Source organism: Oryx dammah, unplaced genomic scaffold, assembly GCF_014754425.2.
Source record: "Oryx dammah isolate SB20612 unplaced genomic scaffold, SCBI_Odam_1.1 HiC_scaffold_4, whole genome shotgun sequence".
In the NCBI taxonomy this organism is placed as follows: Eukaryota; Metazoa; Chordata; class Mammalia; order Artiodactyla; family Bovidae; genus Oryx; species Oryx dammah.
The window spans coordinates 35,549,385-35,567,186 of record NW_024070188.1 but is presented as its reverse complement, the minus strand read 5'-3'; the positions used below and the strand labels follow the sequence as shown (position 1 = coordinate 35,567,186).

The following is a 17,802-nucleotide window of genomic DNA, read 5'->3' as shown; positions in this document are numbered from 1 at the left end:
GGAGCTCCAGAGGTCAGAATGTAGTCCTTTCTCCACCACCCTTAATAGTCACATCTTCTAATAGAAGAATCAATATTTGTAACTGTTCTTCTCTTGGAACTATCTGGTTTATAAAAGTGACTTTTTATCCAACAAGGAACAGATACGGCAGATCATCAGTTTTCATTTCCAATTATAAAATGAGGAAACAAGGCAAATGGGGATTTAAGTATTTTTTTATTATTTGTTTTGGATAAAAGATCAAGTCAACGAAACAGCCAGGATTCATAAACTTTAACTCCATATATTAGACCAACCAGGCTGCTCTCTGTGCTGTGCACCATACTTCAGATGGGAATTCAGCAATGAGCAAAATCTGAGATGCAGGAGTTCCAGAATAGATCTGCCACTTGCCAGCTAGCATTCAGATCTCAAAGGGGACTTGCCTGCACTTATTTAATGGAAAGATAAATGTGTTCACGAAGCTGTTACTATAAATTCATTTAGAAACGGGACAGAGGCTGCACTCACATTCCTCCCAGATTTGAGCTGCTGGCAGATTTGGTTCACTGTACCTCTGGGAGGGAATACATTCTAGCTAGATGGCAAAGTGTGATTGTTATTCAGAGCTTCCTAAAGCCTATTCTTTTATGGTATAAATGAACTTTTGGGTTGAATCATCAACTTATTGAAAAATGCTTTTATACATGCCCGTAGTAAAAAATTGTGGATGAAGCAATATATGGAATACTGTGCATGGTTTTATGAAGAGAGATATGATTATTATACAAAAGGTGTTTGTCTAGAAAGGAAAATAAAATGTGAAAAAGTGTAAAGAATTTTATTAAAAGTAGAATAGTCAAGAAGGAAAGAAGATAAAGATCAGTGATCCTTCATTTGTGAGAATTCTAGATATCTATAGAATAAAATGAAATCTACAAACAATCTTCCCAGAAAAAATGCATGATCAGTTTCTTAACAGCTGTATTAGAGTAAAATTGATGTATTGTAGTTGCCATATTTAAGCTGTATAACTTGATAGGTTTTGGCCTAAGTATACACTCATATAAGCATCACTACAATCAAGATATGGCGATACTCTTAATATTAGTCACATATTATATATGTAACATACATATATATATATACTTTATATATATCGTGTATCACATCACTCTTTAGTTACATTTAAATGTAAATTATTAAACGCAATATTGGTGTGTTTGGAGCCCAGATCAAGAGCCCAACTATGTAAAAAGTGCTTAAGCAGAAAGACATTGTCATAAATGTAAATCTGCTGGCATAATACAGAACATAAATTGGAAAATGCTGTTTTACAACTTCTCCTAGGCAAAACTCAATGGAATGCCCCAAAGCGTTGTATCATAGGGGACAGAGCATTCCAAAAGGCTGCCTCCCAATTGGGAAGAAAGGTAAATACCTTTGGTAGCTTTCGTGAAAAGAAGTCTTTAGTGTATTTAGTGTGTTGAAGAGATTTAATACAGTGATGTTTGCTTCTGTGATCCTTTGTAGTTCAAAACTGCTCATTTCTAACTAATTGCTTCATCCTTCATGCAAATACAAGCTTTGTTTTAATTTTTTATAACTCTAGAACATCTATCCCACAACTTTACAAAGAAAATGTTTAATGATGATGATTATAGTGATCAAAAACTGAAATAACACAGGCACTTCCCATAGACATGCTTGGTAATTAGCACTTTGTACCAGATTCTTCTGTAAATGAAATTTAAGTACATAGAAATATTTTAGCTTTTCACAGAATCCATTAATATTCCTGTTTTTATTATTTGAAATGTTTCAATCATATATCCTAAATCAAAAGTATTTAGCAATGGTAATTCTTATCATTTTGAAAGCATCTAATCTGTCTGAGTTTTCAATTATTTAAAAATATGCACTGGACTTTTTCCAAGCATAAAAGAAATGTAAGCATACGTACATCTCACTGTTCCTTCGATGCTTTACAGTCTCATCAGACATGAGGCTACTTGAAATAGATGAAAAAAGTACGGGGTGACTAAACCAATTTCTGTGGCAATAGCTCAACCATAGAAATTAGCATTCATCACTCTTCCACCTGCATCTCCATTACACACTCCATGCCTAAAAGTAATTAGACTGGGTATAAGATAAACCCAGCAATAAGTTAGGGAGATGGTTAATGCATATTTATAATATATGAGAAGGCACTTGTGATCTTTTCAAGCCATCCATTTAAAAAGATCACTGTTGTTTTACTGAAATGTGTAGGACTATATTGCACAGTTTTAAAGGTTTGCAAAACAAGTTTCTGGCTGATGGACATGCTTTGTAGGTTAACTAATTTATTTTGGAAAGAAAAAGTTCCAACTCCAGTCTAATCTGAGATAGGATCTCAAGAGGGCTCATATAGCTGTTGATAGATGCTTGACCTAGCAGTGAAATAGGAAGGGCTGCACTTGGATCTGACTGCACTTACCTAGACTGCACTTCCTTCTGGGCTATATTCCCAGGGTGAAAGATATTCTAACTTTCCACACAATAAGTATGATCTATTTATATATAAGTAATTATACTTGAAAGAGAGAAAATAGGATAAACTGTTTTGTCTTCCTTGCTGATTTATTTATTTTTTTCTCTGCCTGGCTTTTGTCTTAGCAGTTTAAGATCTAAATAACTACAACTTTTTCTAACCCCCTCCTATGGATTTTAATAACTAGATTGTACACATACTCTATTTTAATTGATTTGGTTAATTCACATTTATGTTTATGTAGCTGAAGATTTTTTTCGAGGTAGCTGTGATGTGTAAGGAAAAAAAAAAATGACCTGGAAGACAAACAAACTTTTGTTTGAATCTCAGCTTGGAGACATGCTTTATGGGACATAAATTTCTGGTGTTCAGCAGGATCTCCAGAAAGATGAGATCCACTGCTCTCCCTTTCCCTTCTATTGCCTCTCATAGCTTCAGTGGGAATTTGGTTTAAGGGAGGTAATTGGTTATGGTAGTTAGGACAGTGGTTTCAAGAACTGGACTGTGTCTGAATCTTGTTTTTAAAATCTTTTGTCTGAGTCTTAATTTCTGCCAATCTTGTTATGATAGTTTTGAGGGTCTTTCAAGAGCTAAGTTTTGTCTGAGTCTTGTTTCTCAAGGTGATGAGATCTTGAGAGGATTACTTCAAACTTGCTAAACTTCAGTTTTCTCTTCTCTGATAAAAGCAGTATCAACTAAAATATAGGATCTACATGAAATACGTGTGAAGAAATTGACACAGTTGTGTGGCATAGAATAAGTGTGCAATGTAGCTTGTTAGTAACATTATTAAAATATTGACAAAGTAATGAACCCATGTCTCTCCTCCATTTTTTTCCTCTTCTCTTCTACTCCTCCTATCTTTCTTCATATTTTCCCTCTAGAGAAGAGTCAAGGCAAAGGATTATAGAGTCAATATGAGAGAGTGGAAGACTTAGCCAGAACAGCTCAATAAAACTCTACAGTTTAGAGTTGAAAGTAGAGATGCCTCTTCAGCATAATCTTAAAAGATAGTCTGGGACCTTTGCCTTGTGAAAATCTACTGAGCAGCAACTGTATAGAATAAATCTACTTCTTTCACAACCTCGTTCCTGGTTAATACTAACCTTCTAACTAACCTATTATTGACTCAATCTCATACATCATTGTATTAATTTTTTGTGAATTTATATTTACCAGTTCTCCACAACCTATTTTCCTTACTTTATAGTGAATTTTCATTATGTAAATATTTACTGTTTATCAAAAATTATATATATATTAATGTATTCAAGTACTTATTGATGTTTCTTATATTTTGAAACTTTAAATTGTTTTCCTTTATTCAAAGTTGAACACTGAACAAAAACTAGAGAGAAGGATGTAACCTCTGGGTAGTATTTTTAGATTCAAATCCAGCTCCATCTCTACCTGCTATGATTTTCAAACCAGTTGTTTAACTGTCCTCTGTGTTAACTTCCTATTTTATACAGGAATTAAATTCATCAGTGAATTTCCAACTGCATGATGGTCATAAGAATTAAAGGCAATGATTTAGGGCAAGTGCCTCACACAAAGTAAATACTGAGTGAACATTACTAATGTTACTAAATTAAGGCGAATTGTCAAGTATATGCATTCTTGTGAAAATAAGGAAAACATTTTTGATAAGCTGGAGCTTTCTCAAAATTTTTCAAAGTTGAAAGAATTTACATATGTACAGTTTTGTGAAGAAGATGGTAAAGTTAAGTCTGACAGGATATCAAGTCTAAATGGAAAATAATTCCATATTATCACATAAAGCAACTAGTTTAAAAGTAGGATGAAAAAAGCACCCCAAGCAGATGAAAATATAGACAGTAGTTTCTGAAGTTCTGTTTATTACTTTATAATAAATCAACATACTTTAAACTGGAAATTCAAGAAAATATTTAAACAGCAACTTTTAAACTATGATTTTTCTCTAATATTTATCTTTATCTTATAGCTTAATAAATATTGTTTCCTTTTTGTAATTACATTTAAAATCACAGATCTTAAATGGTTTTATTGTCATCTAGTATACACTGTGATCCAGAAGCTGAAATTATGTACCAAAAATCATTTTCAAATTTTTAATTAGGTAAAATTCTTTCCTAGTGTTGTCATTAATAGATAAGGTTACTATTCTAGAATTTTCTTATAGGTCACATAAGATCATATATCTTCCCTGGTGGCTCAAAGGTTAAAGCGTCTGCCTCCAGTGTGGGAGACCTGGGTTTGATCCCTGGGTCGGGAAGATCCCCTGGAGAAGGAAATGGCAACCCACTCCAGTATTCTTGCCCGGAGAATCCCATGGACAGAGAAACCTGGTAGGCTACAGTCCACGGGGTTGCAAAGAGTCGGACACGACTGAGCGGCTTCACTTACTTAAGATCATATAAGGCAGTAAGTCCTGGCAGGATAGCAGGAACATCATAGACTGTGTTCTTTTAGCTATTATATGACAAAATTTCATCTTGGAAATAATTCCAATGGTATTTAGTAAACCTCTATCTTAAAAAAAAAAAAAAAAAAAACTGTAAAAAATAAAGGAAAAGGAGAAAAATATAAATTTTACTCACTGCTATCTCCCAAGAGTAATCAGTAGTATCATTTTAGTGTATTTTCTTCACTTTAATTTTGTTTATTGTTATTCATATAATATGCCCCGTGTGATGTTTAAGAATACTTTCTATGACCAATGAGGCTGTTTGAATCTGGGCCTCTCCACTTCTTAGTTGTATGACTTTGTTAGTTACATAACATCTCTCAGCCTTGGTTTCATTATTTGTAAAATGGATACAATATCAGTATTTTTGTTAAATTATATTGTGAGAAATAAGTTAAATAGCATATATGTTAAGTACACAAATGCTGGAAATACAGTTCTGTATAATCTGTTTTTACACTTAGCTTTATATCGCAGTTTCTCATCTAAATGATTATTTTTTAAAACATGATTTTTAATGGTTATATAAAGTATCATTGTGATTTTCTGTTTCCTTATTGTGAACATTTATTGATTTAAACTGTTTGTTATTTATTAAAACAAATACTGTGTGTAGCTTTTGTTCTTATCTTTTATTTTCTCAGGGCAAATTCCAGAAAGAAAAATTACTGAGCTAAAAAGAACATGGATATTTAAAAAATTCCCTTGTGGTGCAACTTGCAAAATTGCCCTTTATCTTCTCTCTAGTAGTCTCTTAAAGTGTTCATATCTCTATACATTTGTTGATAGTGACTTTTAAAATTCATTTTCTTTTAAAATCAAACATATCTTTCATATCTTGTTAACTTTTTTTATAACCACCAGTGTGGTGTATGAGATATGTCCTCTGAGTGTTAACTCAGGCCAAAGATAAATATCAGCCTGATCCTCAGGCTCATGATATGTGCCTGTATCAACACAATTCCTCTAGTTTTCACTCTGCAGCCATCAATGTGCGAAAGTAGTCAGCTGGTATTTACCAAACGAAGGTTATGAATCTGAGCTATATTCCCCAAAGATTTATGAACTACAAAATGGTATTATTATGTTCTGTCATCGCATTGGGCTCTTTAGCCGCCTTCCATTTTATGTGGTTAAGTTCCTGAGGATCCATTTGCATGAAAGCTACTGTGTGTACTCATTTCGTATTGTATTGTGGCAAACGCTATAATCTACAGGGTTCCTATTCATTTTGGAATTCATTTCACAGCTCACTAATTGTGTGAATGAGAAGAGGAAATATATGCTTTTATTCCAAAGCATGCCAAGCAGATGGCCCAAAGTTCATTGCTACCCTCATTGTCAGCGTGGCTCTCTTCTGTAGGTAGTGAGCCTGGCATAGATCCGTCAAACACAATGTGAGGGTCCATTTAACACAGCATTTGACAGTTCCTGAGCCTCTGGTTTGTTATGACTTATAAACAGTTTATTTTTTATCATTCACCTCTAAAGTGGCCAGTCATTTGAGCAGGTGCAAACACAGTAGAATTCATATTCATTTTGCTTGAGAAGCCAAAATGAACTTTTATTCATATGGAAATTTTGGGAAAAGAAAACAGTACAGGGGATTAAGCTTAGTTTCTTGAAAAGGGATTAACACATGTATTGAGATTCAAAACTGTATCATCATTTCTGAGACTAAACCTTTTGAAAAGCTGAATCGAAAGAAAAATTAGGGTTTATCTTTAAGCTTTTTAGGTAAATCTCTTCAAATTTCTTGTTTCTTTCTATGAAAGGAAATTATTTACTCATTTACTTTTATACACAATATGTAATTTAAGGAACCATTAAAATGCTCATATTTGCATTCCTTGTGTATGTGCGCACACACACACATGTGTATAGAGGAACAGAGTAAGCTAGAGACAAAGGGTGGGACAAAAAATGAAATAATGCATGTCTGCACACATTTCCTGCTTAAGCAGAGCCAGTGGGATGATATGAAATTATGTTATCACTTCAGGAAAGGGAGGGTAGGTCAGATGTGCTAATGAAGCCCATGAAGGGATTTGATCACAGTAGCTTCTTTAAGAGAACCACAGCGTGTGGAAACATTGTTTTCTCCCTTACATGAAGAAAATCTGGGTATTTATTTCTCTCACTGGTTCTTTATCTCTACTTACAAACCTCCTATCGTGGGTTTCCCATGTTGTATTTACACACTTTTCCTTTTCTCTCATTTTAAGACTGATGCTGCGCTCATGTATGACGCTGTGCACGTGGTGTCTGTGGGTGTCCAGCAGTTTCCCCAGATGACAGTCAGCTCCTTACAGTGCAATCGACACAAACCCTGGCGCTTTGGGACCCGCTTCATGAGCCTAATTAAAGAGGTGAGTCAGGAGAAGTGCCTCTGCTCTGTCTCACTTGTCCTCAAGTTGAATGAATTGAGATGATTGCAGTTTCCCTCACAGGTAATCTTTTACTTGTATCTTTTAAATTAAGCTTTCTTATTTTTCCCATACAAGCAAAATTAGCATTTTTACTAAATAATATGGAAGAAAGGGAAAAATTACATGATAAATAAATGAATTTCTACAAAACATCTATGATTGTGTGAACAGATGAGAATCAGTGATATATGATTTATGACATGTTTGCCCCTCACCTTTCGGAATCTTTATGTATGTTGTTGTTGTGTTGCTCAGTCATATCCAATTGTGTTATTTTTCATTTATGTGGAAAAACAGATATTTAAAGAATATTTGTAACATAGGTCACAAAATATGCAATGAATTTTTAACTTGAATGCCCTTTGCACGACACTAAATTACACCCAATTTGTACATTTTCAAGAATTACTTTTGAGAGCTATGGTTGTTAAGTATAACATCTAGTTATTTTAATTGTATTAGCAGTAACATAAAACAAAATATATGGTCATAAAAGTGCAAAGTTTATTTCATGTTGCATAGTATAAACATTTTTATGGCAATGTATCATTTCTAATTATGTCTATTACAGTTTAAGACCAAGTATGCTCATCAGTTCAGTTCTGTCGCTCAGTCGTGTCCGACTCTTTGCGACCCTATGAATTGCAGCACGCCAGGCCTCCCTGTCCATCACCAACTCCGGGCCAGGCCTCCCTGTCCATCACCAACTCCGGGAGTTCACTCAAACTCACGTCCATCGAGTCGGTGATGCCCTCCAGCCATCTCATCCTCTGTCGTCCCCTTCTCCTCCTGCCCCCAATCCCTCCCAACATCAGAGTCTTTTCCAATGAGTCAACTCTTCGCATGAGGTGGCCAAAGTACTGGAGTTTCAGCTTTAGCATCATTCCTTCCAAAGAACACCTAGAGTTAATCTCCTTTAGAATGGACTGGTTGGATCTCCTTGCAGTCCAAAGAACTCTCAAGAGTCTTCTCCAACACCACAGTTCAAAAGCATCAATTCTTCAGCACTTAGCTTTCTTCACATCCAACTCTCACATCCATACACTACCACTGCTTATAGTAAGGATAAAAAGGGAGAATTTTTAAATATCATACACAAACATGCAAACTCACACATTTACTTCACACACATATTCTTCCTATTCATCTTCTCATGAAGGAAATACCTTTGTCAGCTAAGGATATTTTTTATATGATACAGCAGTTTTTTATTTTTTATTAAAGTACATTTGATTTATGAGTTTTTATATGAAAGGTTAACTATGAATATTTAATCTTTACTATGAAAAGTCACAGCTGTTATTACCATATATAAGATTTTTCATTTATTGCTTAAAGGAAATCATCAGCTCTTCATAGAATAAATTATTTATCATGAAAATAAAAGTGCACACAGAATCATAATTAAGAATCATCAGGACCTTGGCAAAGAATATTCGTGAGTTCCTTGTCTAATTATTACTGAACTCTGAGATAGGTGGAATGATAGTCCTGTAACTGTATATTGTTCTCTTATTAATCCACATTCTGCATTTGCTTCTGGTGTAAAACTAAGTCTCAGAGGATTGCTCACATAGCACACTGGTTTGGCTAGTTGAAGAAGAGCTTTTTCTGAATGAAGCACTTGACAATTGAGACATGTGTCAAACAGCCCTGTAAGAAACTGAATTCACTGTTGTATTCATTGGAGGGTGTTATTGAGGAGCTTGTCCACTAAATCACATAGGGTCTCTCTTATGAAGACCAAAAAGAGAGATTTCTGTCAGGTTTCAGTACCAGGAAAAGCTGTTTCTCCTGGGTAATTGATGTGTCTTAAATTATGGGTCTTGTGTCTTGTATTTTCATCATATTTTCTTCTTTGCTTTGGTTGCTGGAAAGTTCAGAATTTAATTTGTGATTGATTTTATTAGTTGCACAGTTTCATTGATGTACATTTCCCTGTGCTGTCTTTAACCCAGATTTCTTTGACTATTCTGCACTTCTTCTGTACTTCTTGATCCCATTTCTTATTTTTATACTACTATAGATTTTTGTTCACTGCCCACAATTATTTTCTTTGGAAAAAATTAAGTTAAAAAATGTTTTCTTTCCTTACTGGAAAACTGTTGACACATGGTAACCTCAAGGATGCCCTTTGCAATATGCACTGAGATATGTATTATATTTTTTTTTTTAATTTACTTATAATTTATTAGCCTAAAATTGTTTTAGAATTTCTACATATAAGTATCCAAGGAACACATGGAGCCTAAGAAATGTAGTAATAATTATATCCATTTGTAATACTTTTTGAAATGTTACCCTTTACTGGGTTTTACCTCTTTTGAGTCTTAGTATATATTCAAACATAATTATGAGTATATGTTACATTATTTAAAAATTTCACATGTAACTATTTTTCCAAGCCATTTGCAAATGACATATATAACATCTAATTTGGGCTATATAGCCAGCAGAATGAAAAATATTTTTGTATTAAAAAACCTAGATATTTGCTCACTCTTGAGAGATAATCAATCCATTGTGTATCTAGATATTCTCACCTCTTTCTACCTGAAGAGATGCTCCTATAGGAAGTGTACATTGATGTGAAGTAATCTTGATACATTTCTCCCAGTATCACACAGGGTAAAATAAAGCAATGTTAATTATTCTAAGTATAAAGTGTATGATTGAAGTAATATAACAAAATGTTTTCTAGATTTAGTTTCTTTAATTGTAATAAAATATTTATTTTGTATTAGTTTGATGTTAGGAGTAGTATTTTATAATAGTATTTCTAGTTGTAATCCCCAGTGAGATATTTACTATTTCAAGTTCTCACTTTGTTGAAAGAGATTTGCTATTTAAAATATAAGCCACAAGTTTCTCATAAAGGAAGTTTATACCTGGAAAATGCAATATTTAAAATGAAAAATTTACAATAAATTTTTCCTGAGACTTGGATAGCATGTTTGGAAGAAACATCCTTCAAAGTTCAGAAGATAATAAAATGATAAATATTATAAATGGGCAGCAATGTAAATTTATGAGAAGTAACAAAAATAGTGTTTCTTTTTCCTTGTACAAAAAAAGGTTTATCTTCTCATCCTTTACATATTTGATAATCTATGGTTTTGTTTGTTTGTTGGTTTTCCCCACAGGCACATTGGGAAGGCCTCACAGGCAGAATAACTTTCAACAAAACCAATGGCTTGCGAACAGATTTTGATTTGGATGTGATCAGCCTCAAGGAAGAAGGTCTGGAAAAGGTACTTGAAACATTCAGTTTATTTACTTTAATTATTAAATAAACATATCCTAATGAAGAAATAAATATTTCCTGTTATAGTCACATTTCATTGACTTTTAAATTTATTGAGTAACTCTAAGAAATTTGTTCTCAATTCATTATATTGGACATAATAATTGGCAATTAGAACTCAAGGATAAAGATGTCTTTTAAGATATTTTATGTTTTTATTTTCTCATCAGGTTTTTCTGATTCTCTGCATATAATGTATGTAATCTTAATTTAATGTAAGGTATACTAATGTATTAATATAATCCTAATTAGCTATAAGATATAATTAGAAGATATTTGGTGTAGTATGAGTCTTTGAATATGTAGCTTATAATTACATGTGCCTGCACAGTAGACTTTCCCACTTAGGGTAGACCATATAAAACGATTAAATACTAAAACACGTTTCCACTGCTGGGTCATAGTCAAGAGAAATGTCTGAATTAATGTGCACAAGTAAATTAGATACGAACATGAATGCTACACACTACACTGACTCTGTCTTCCTTGATTTTATTTATACAACTGAGGTGAGGTACAGAGTTTGGGGGTGTGTGTTCTACTTTTAGAACATTTTAATCGAAGTTCACATATATTTTTTAATATATGTATTTTAGATATTTTTTGATGGATTTATTGAAAGCTATGAATTAAAATAGATATTTTGATAAGAACTTTAGGAAAAAAGTTTGAGATAATATTACTTTAAAGATATTGTTATATTTCATCTAACAATTGAACATGGAACATCACTCATAGATGGAAACTAAAGAAGGAAATTGAATCAAAAGAAGGGGTCTTTTAGCCTGAAATTAAACATTTATATATATATAAATGTTGATTAAATGATGTAGGAGAGAGAAAACACATATTTTTAATGTCACCAAGACATTAAATCATGACGAATTGATGAGTAAAATTAATAGGAGTATTACCTCTTTTCATTGAGAGTTTGGTTTATCCTTTGTCAAGACCATGCAAAATCAGGAATCTTATAATAAACTGAAACTAAAATATTCGTGAGACTGTCACTTCCTAATTACCTTGCTTCCAAGGTTGAGAACATCAGTTGATACCCAAGGCTGGAATTGATAACAGTGAAGTGCAGTCAGCTCATATGGACTAATCTCAGTATTTACTGGGAATGCTATTACCTTACTCTTTGGAAGTACTCAGGTCACTAGGATGAGCCTCAAGCACTGGTTATATTTCAACACATTAACATAAAAATGGTGATGCTCTTCATGTTACCACAGACCCAGTCCTATTTTAGACTCAAAGAAAATATTAGAGGTTTCTTCAGGCTTAAATGTGAAGTATAGAAATACCTTGAATGTAATAGTTACCAGGTATATGTTATGATCTATCCTATTGGTAAGCAGAGTATAATAATGTGAGTTATACATGTTGCCTTGACATTTCATTGATATTTTGTGTTCTTATCTGAAATTTGAAAATTTGTTTTGATAAATTAATTACACGTAGTCCTTATCCTTAAGAGGCTCAAGAGGCTTTTTATATAGAAGGATCAGGTAACACACATTTGTAAGTAAATACAATGGAAAATCTGTTTCAAGCTTCAAAAGAGTAATAGAATATTTCTGATAAGAGTATAATTAAGCATATCACAGCACACAAGGTTCTTAGAATTATCTTAGAATAATGGAGAATTTATAGATTGGTAGAAATTGAATAATTTCAAAAAGATGTAATAATATAGGAAAGACATGCATAATATTTCATTTGATCTTATATATATATATATATATATATATATATATATGTACACATACACAGTCTTCCCTGGTTGCTCAGCTGGTAAAGAATCCACCGGCAATGCAAGAGACCCCAGTTTGATTCCTGGGTTGGGAAGATCCCCTGGAGAAGGGATAGGCTACCAACACCAGCATTCTTGGGATTCCTGGTGGCTCAAATGGTAAAGAATCAGCCTGCAGTGAGGAAGACCTGAGTTCGATCGCTGGTTTGGAAGATCCTCTGGAGGAGAGCATGGCAACCCACTCCAGTATTCTTTCCCAGAAAATTCCATGGACAGAGGAAACTGATGGGCTACAGTCCATGGGGCTACAAACAGTCAGATACGACTGAGCACACATATGCATATATATTCACTTGATAATTTATATACACTTAGTATTTTATTTGATTTATATATATATGCATAGGGCTTCCCAGGTGGCTCAGTGGTAAAGAATCTGCCTGCAATGCAGGAGACCTGAGTTCAATCCCTGGGTGGGGAAGATCCCCTGAAGAAGGGAATGGCAACCCACTCCAGTATTCTTGCCTTGTAAATCTCCTGGACAGAGGAGCCTGGAGGCCACAGTGTATGGAGTCACAAAGAATTGGACATGACCAAGCATGAGCCATATATATATATATATATATATATATATATACACACACACACACACACACACACATATTATATATACAGACACATTCTCTCACATACTGTAGAAGTGGGAAATAGAGCTAAAATGCTGGTTTGTGTCATACCATGAACACTGTGTCAAGATATTTGCAATGTATACATTGTGATTTCAAGAGGGTTGCTTGGGAAGATATAGTTTGGAATAACTTTACTATGAAGCCATGAAACTCTTCTGAGAGTATAATTTAGAGAACACAGTGACAGATGGTATTAACTGAACCTTCATCAGTGTTAGTTTAAAGAAGAGCAGACTATTGGGACTCTGTTTTTAAGGGATAATGGTGGTGCCTATATGGCAAAAGTGGAAGGAGCTAGTTATAGAATTAGAAATCAAACACTGGAGAAAAAAAAAATTAGGAAAGGAAATTTACTTTAGAATGAAATTGGCACAAATCTCCTGAGAAGACAGATAAAGTCCTGAGAGTGGGTGAAGTTAAGCTATAGGGAAAAGGAACTAAGAGTTCACATCAAACAGTTTCAGAAACTTTGAAAATTAGTACATGAAGTCATCAGCTAAAAGAGGGAAGTGGAATTTAGTTTAGTCAGTATTTTAGTTTAGTCACTATTTTCCAAATAGTGGAAATATTTTGGAAATGCCTTTATGACAGACTTGACTTTGAAATTATAGGAATGAAAAGTGAAAATTGCTCAGCTGTGTGTGACTCTTTGTGACCCCAAGGACTGTAGCCTGCCAGTCTCCTCTGTACATGGAGTTCTCCAGCCAAGACCAGTGAAGTGGGTAGCCATTCTTCTCCAGGGGATCTTCCCAGCCCAGGGATTGAACCCAAGTTTTCTTCATTGCAGGCAGATTCTTTACCATCTGAGCCACCAGAGAAACCAGTGAAATATATTCATTTTTTAATTTAGTAGACTGATTAATAGATCAAGGACTAAATTCAAACAGAATTGGGCTCAAATGTTTGTTCCACCATTTAGTATTTACAAACAGGTTTCTTATTCCCTCTAAAATACAGTGTCTCCAGCTATATTGTGGGTAATAGCAATATTTGCCTCCTGAAGGCTCATAAGTCTTGTTAATTTTACCTTTGTCTTATCCTAAATAGTATAGTTACCAATTCATAGATGAAAAGGCAGAGTTCCTAAATTGATAGAGTTCACAGTTTGAAAGGTTCATAAATGGTGATTCAGGAGACTTAAATTACAATTCCAGTTCTATCATAAGTGTATGAACTTCATCCTTCCACCCAACTTCACTATGCCCAATTCCCCATCTCAAAAAAAGCTGAGCGAAATGGACTTCTCTCTTGTACTGACTGAAGAAAAAGATATCATGGTCTCTAAAAGAACCTAAAAATACTACATTAATATGAGTAAGGCTAGGAATTTTAACTATCCTAATCCTATCTGTTCATGCTACTTTCTTTTTTGATTCTTGTCATCTTTGACTTTATTTATTCATTTAATTCCCTAGCAAATATTCGATAAACATCTATTTTATGCCTTTACAATGGTTGTACTCTAGTGAAGAAAACCTGCCAATAATAAATGAATTCATAAAATTATAAAAAGGATTGGACAGTCATATGTGTTAAAATAAAGACCTCTTGTTTGTATGTATATTAAACAGATATATTTTGAATTGTTTTCTCAAATGTTAATCTTAGGATTAAAACAGTTAATGGCAGTAAAGTACATACTTCTGATATTTGTGACTGTGGAGCTTCCTGTGGAGGAAGGAACAGGTATACTTCTGACAAACAGAAAGAAGTAGGACATATTCATGGAACTGAACTTGGGGTTAAAATGCTACTCTGGATACAGCTTTCCACTTATCTAGGAATCATAGATCAAAGTGAATTCCTTCTCCTTTGTCTCACCAGGGACCTTGATAAGAACCCACCCCAGTTAGTCATGGTCTAAGAAGGGTCACCTGTACTGCATAAACAAGCAGTCACATCTATTATTATTATTATTATTGGTTTAATTGGGGCGAGAAATAATGTCTTTATTCAAAAAGCCAGGAGTTAGATCAGAATTCTTTTATACTGAAAGGGGAGGAGGTAAAGTCAAACATTTTTTCCTTCCTGTAGTCATTCAGAGATGGACCTGGTCAGATATAAGAAAGGTCAAGAATACTGCATACACATCCAACCACATCTGTCCAAAAAAGCCCTTGGGACATGGCAGTCCTTTCTCTGAAACAGAGGAGGAAGATTAAGGATATAAGACAGTAAATGACTTTGTTTCCCTCAGGCAATGCTAGGACAATTTCTTTAAGAGCCTGATATTGATCATGGCATCTGATCCCATCACTTCATGGTGAATAGAAGGGGAAAAAGTGGAAGCAGTGATAGATTTTATTTTCTTGAACTCCAAAATCATTGCAGACAGTGACTGCAGCCATGAAATTAAAAGATGCTTGCTTCTTCAAAGGAAAGCAATAACAAACCTACATAGTATATTAAAAAGCAAAGACATCACTTTGCCTCCAAAGTTCCATATAGTCAAAGCTATGGTTTTTCCTGTAGTGTTGTATGGATGTGAAAGTTGGACCATAAAGGAGGGTAAGTGCTAAAGAATTGATGCTTTGGGACTGGGTGATGGAAAAGACTCTTGAGAGTCCTTTTGATAGCAAAGAGATCAAACCAGTCAATCCCGAATAAATCAACCCTGAATATTCATTGGTAGGACTGATGTTGCAGCTGAGGCTCCACTACTGTGGCCACCTGATGCCAAGAGCTGACTCACTGGAAAAGATCCTGATGCTGGGAAAGATTGAAGTCAAAAGGAGAAGAGGGCAGCAGAGGATGAAATGATTAGATAGCACCACCAACTAAATAGACATGAATTTGACCAAATTCCAGGAGATAATAGAGGAAAGAAGAGCCTGGAATGCTGCAGTCCATGGGGTTGCAAAGACTTGGACACAACTTAGTGACTGAACAACAACTGAGATTAATAACAGTACAAAAAGGAAAATTACAATAAATGATTTTCTCAGCTTGAATCATTGTTCAAAGATCAGGTTGTATATTTCACTTTCAAAATACGTTTAGAATACATTTACTTCCCTCCCCATCCTTTGCTATAATTATAACCAGGAGACCCTTCACCTGGGCACTACATTGGAGATATACAAATTTATTCATAACTGACAATAAAATTAATAGACTTTTTAAAGGATATGTAACTGTGATATAATTTACCATTGGAAATGGTTTGACTTTACTTATCTTGTACTCTGAGACTTAGCTATATTTTCGGAAAGACCAGTTTCAGATGGAACAAAAACATGACTAATGGCAATAGATATTAAGAAATATTCAGGTGGTTCTTAGAATATGACATCAAAAAGATTCTGTTTAGAGCAAAAACAGTTAGGAGGGTTTTACACAAAATAGGTTTGAACTGAGTTGATGACAGTACATGATAATGGTTCATTTCCATTGTAAAATGAACTATCTAAAGGCCATTAAAAAAACACTTAGACTTTAAAAAGAATTCCTTCCAAGAAACTGTGTACAATAATAAGTACAATAATAAAATTGCTTTATTCTACCACCTGATTGAATTTTCTTACTGAATGTTCTTTGTGACAGCTATGTATATCATGAGCTTTCCAAGAAAAAAAAAGTCAATCTCTTGCTATTATATTTTATTGGTTATTTAAATGGATTTTTTTATTTTCATCTAAATAGAAATGTTAAACTAAAATCATAATTGTGTACCTCTCTTGCCCTTTCTATTCTGTTTATTTTTCTGATAGTCACCTAAATGTGATATTTAATATATTAAAATAGAACTTAGAGAATAGAATGTTCTGTCTTCTCAGTGGAAAGGCCTAATAAATCCTTATTGAAATGTGGCTGCTTTATTAATATTATATTAATCTAGAAAAAATACAAAGATCAAACTAAGCCTCAGCATGCTTTTAGAATAAAATCAGCCCCCTTAGGGACAATCTTGAGAAAGAAAAGTGGCTATCAAGAGCCATCTTATGCAATATATGTTTGCCAGTTTCTACAAAACTAAGAATTTATATAAATAACATAAATCAAGATGACCCATATTTGCAAACCTGTAAAAGTTTGAATTGGTTGTATTTTACTATCAAATAAAGATTCAGCTTCTAAAATCTGTGCTTTCTGAATATTCACTATTTGCATTTTTACCCACTGGTAGAGAAACTGCTATCAACAATCCATAGACTTCTTATAAAAACTGAAATATTTTGATAATATATGGAAAGAGTAAGAATTAGTAGTGAGACTGTGCCTGTCTGAGTTTACAAATGTATATGTTCCAGGAAGAGAACGTTTCAACATGCATTTGAAGAAATTTTTTGTAGAATATATATATTTTTAAAGAAAGAATGGTAATGTCTGTATAAAATTTTACCGTTGAATTTTGTCTTGTCAGAAGAATCATTAACCCCCTCTGATTCAAATCCCAAAGAAAGGCAATGCCAAAGAATGCTCAAACCAGTGCACAATTGCACTCATCTCACATGCTAATAAAGTAATGCTCAAAATTCTCCAAGCCAGACTTCAGCAATATGTGAACCGTGAACTTCCTGATGTTCAAGCTGGATTTAGAAAAGGCAGAGGAACCAGAGATCAAATTGGCAACATCCGCTGGATCATGGAAAAAGCAAGAGAGTTCCAGAAAAACATCTATTTCTGTTTTATTGACTATGCCAAAGCCTTTGACTGTGTG

General features: G+C 33.9%; 1 protein-coding gene across 1 annotated transcript in view; it reads left to right on the top strand.

Annotated features, from left to right (window-relative positions):
• GRIK2 (glutamate ionotropic receptor kainate type subunit 2) overlaps positions 1-17,802 on the top strand; it is a 730,896-nt gene that overhangs the window by 451,205 nt on the left and 261,889 nt on the right. The window contains exons 7-8 of the mRNA XM_040239120.1: positions 7,190-7,333; positions 10,537-10,644. Coding sequence (XP_040095054.1) covers positions 7,190-7,333; positions 10,537-10,644 — 252 coding nt within the window. The remainder of the gene's footprint in view (positions 1-7,189; positions 7,334-10,536; positions 10,645-17,802) is intronic.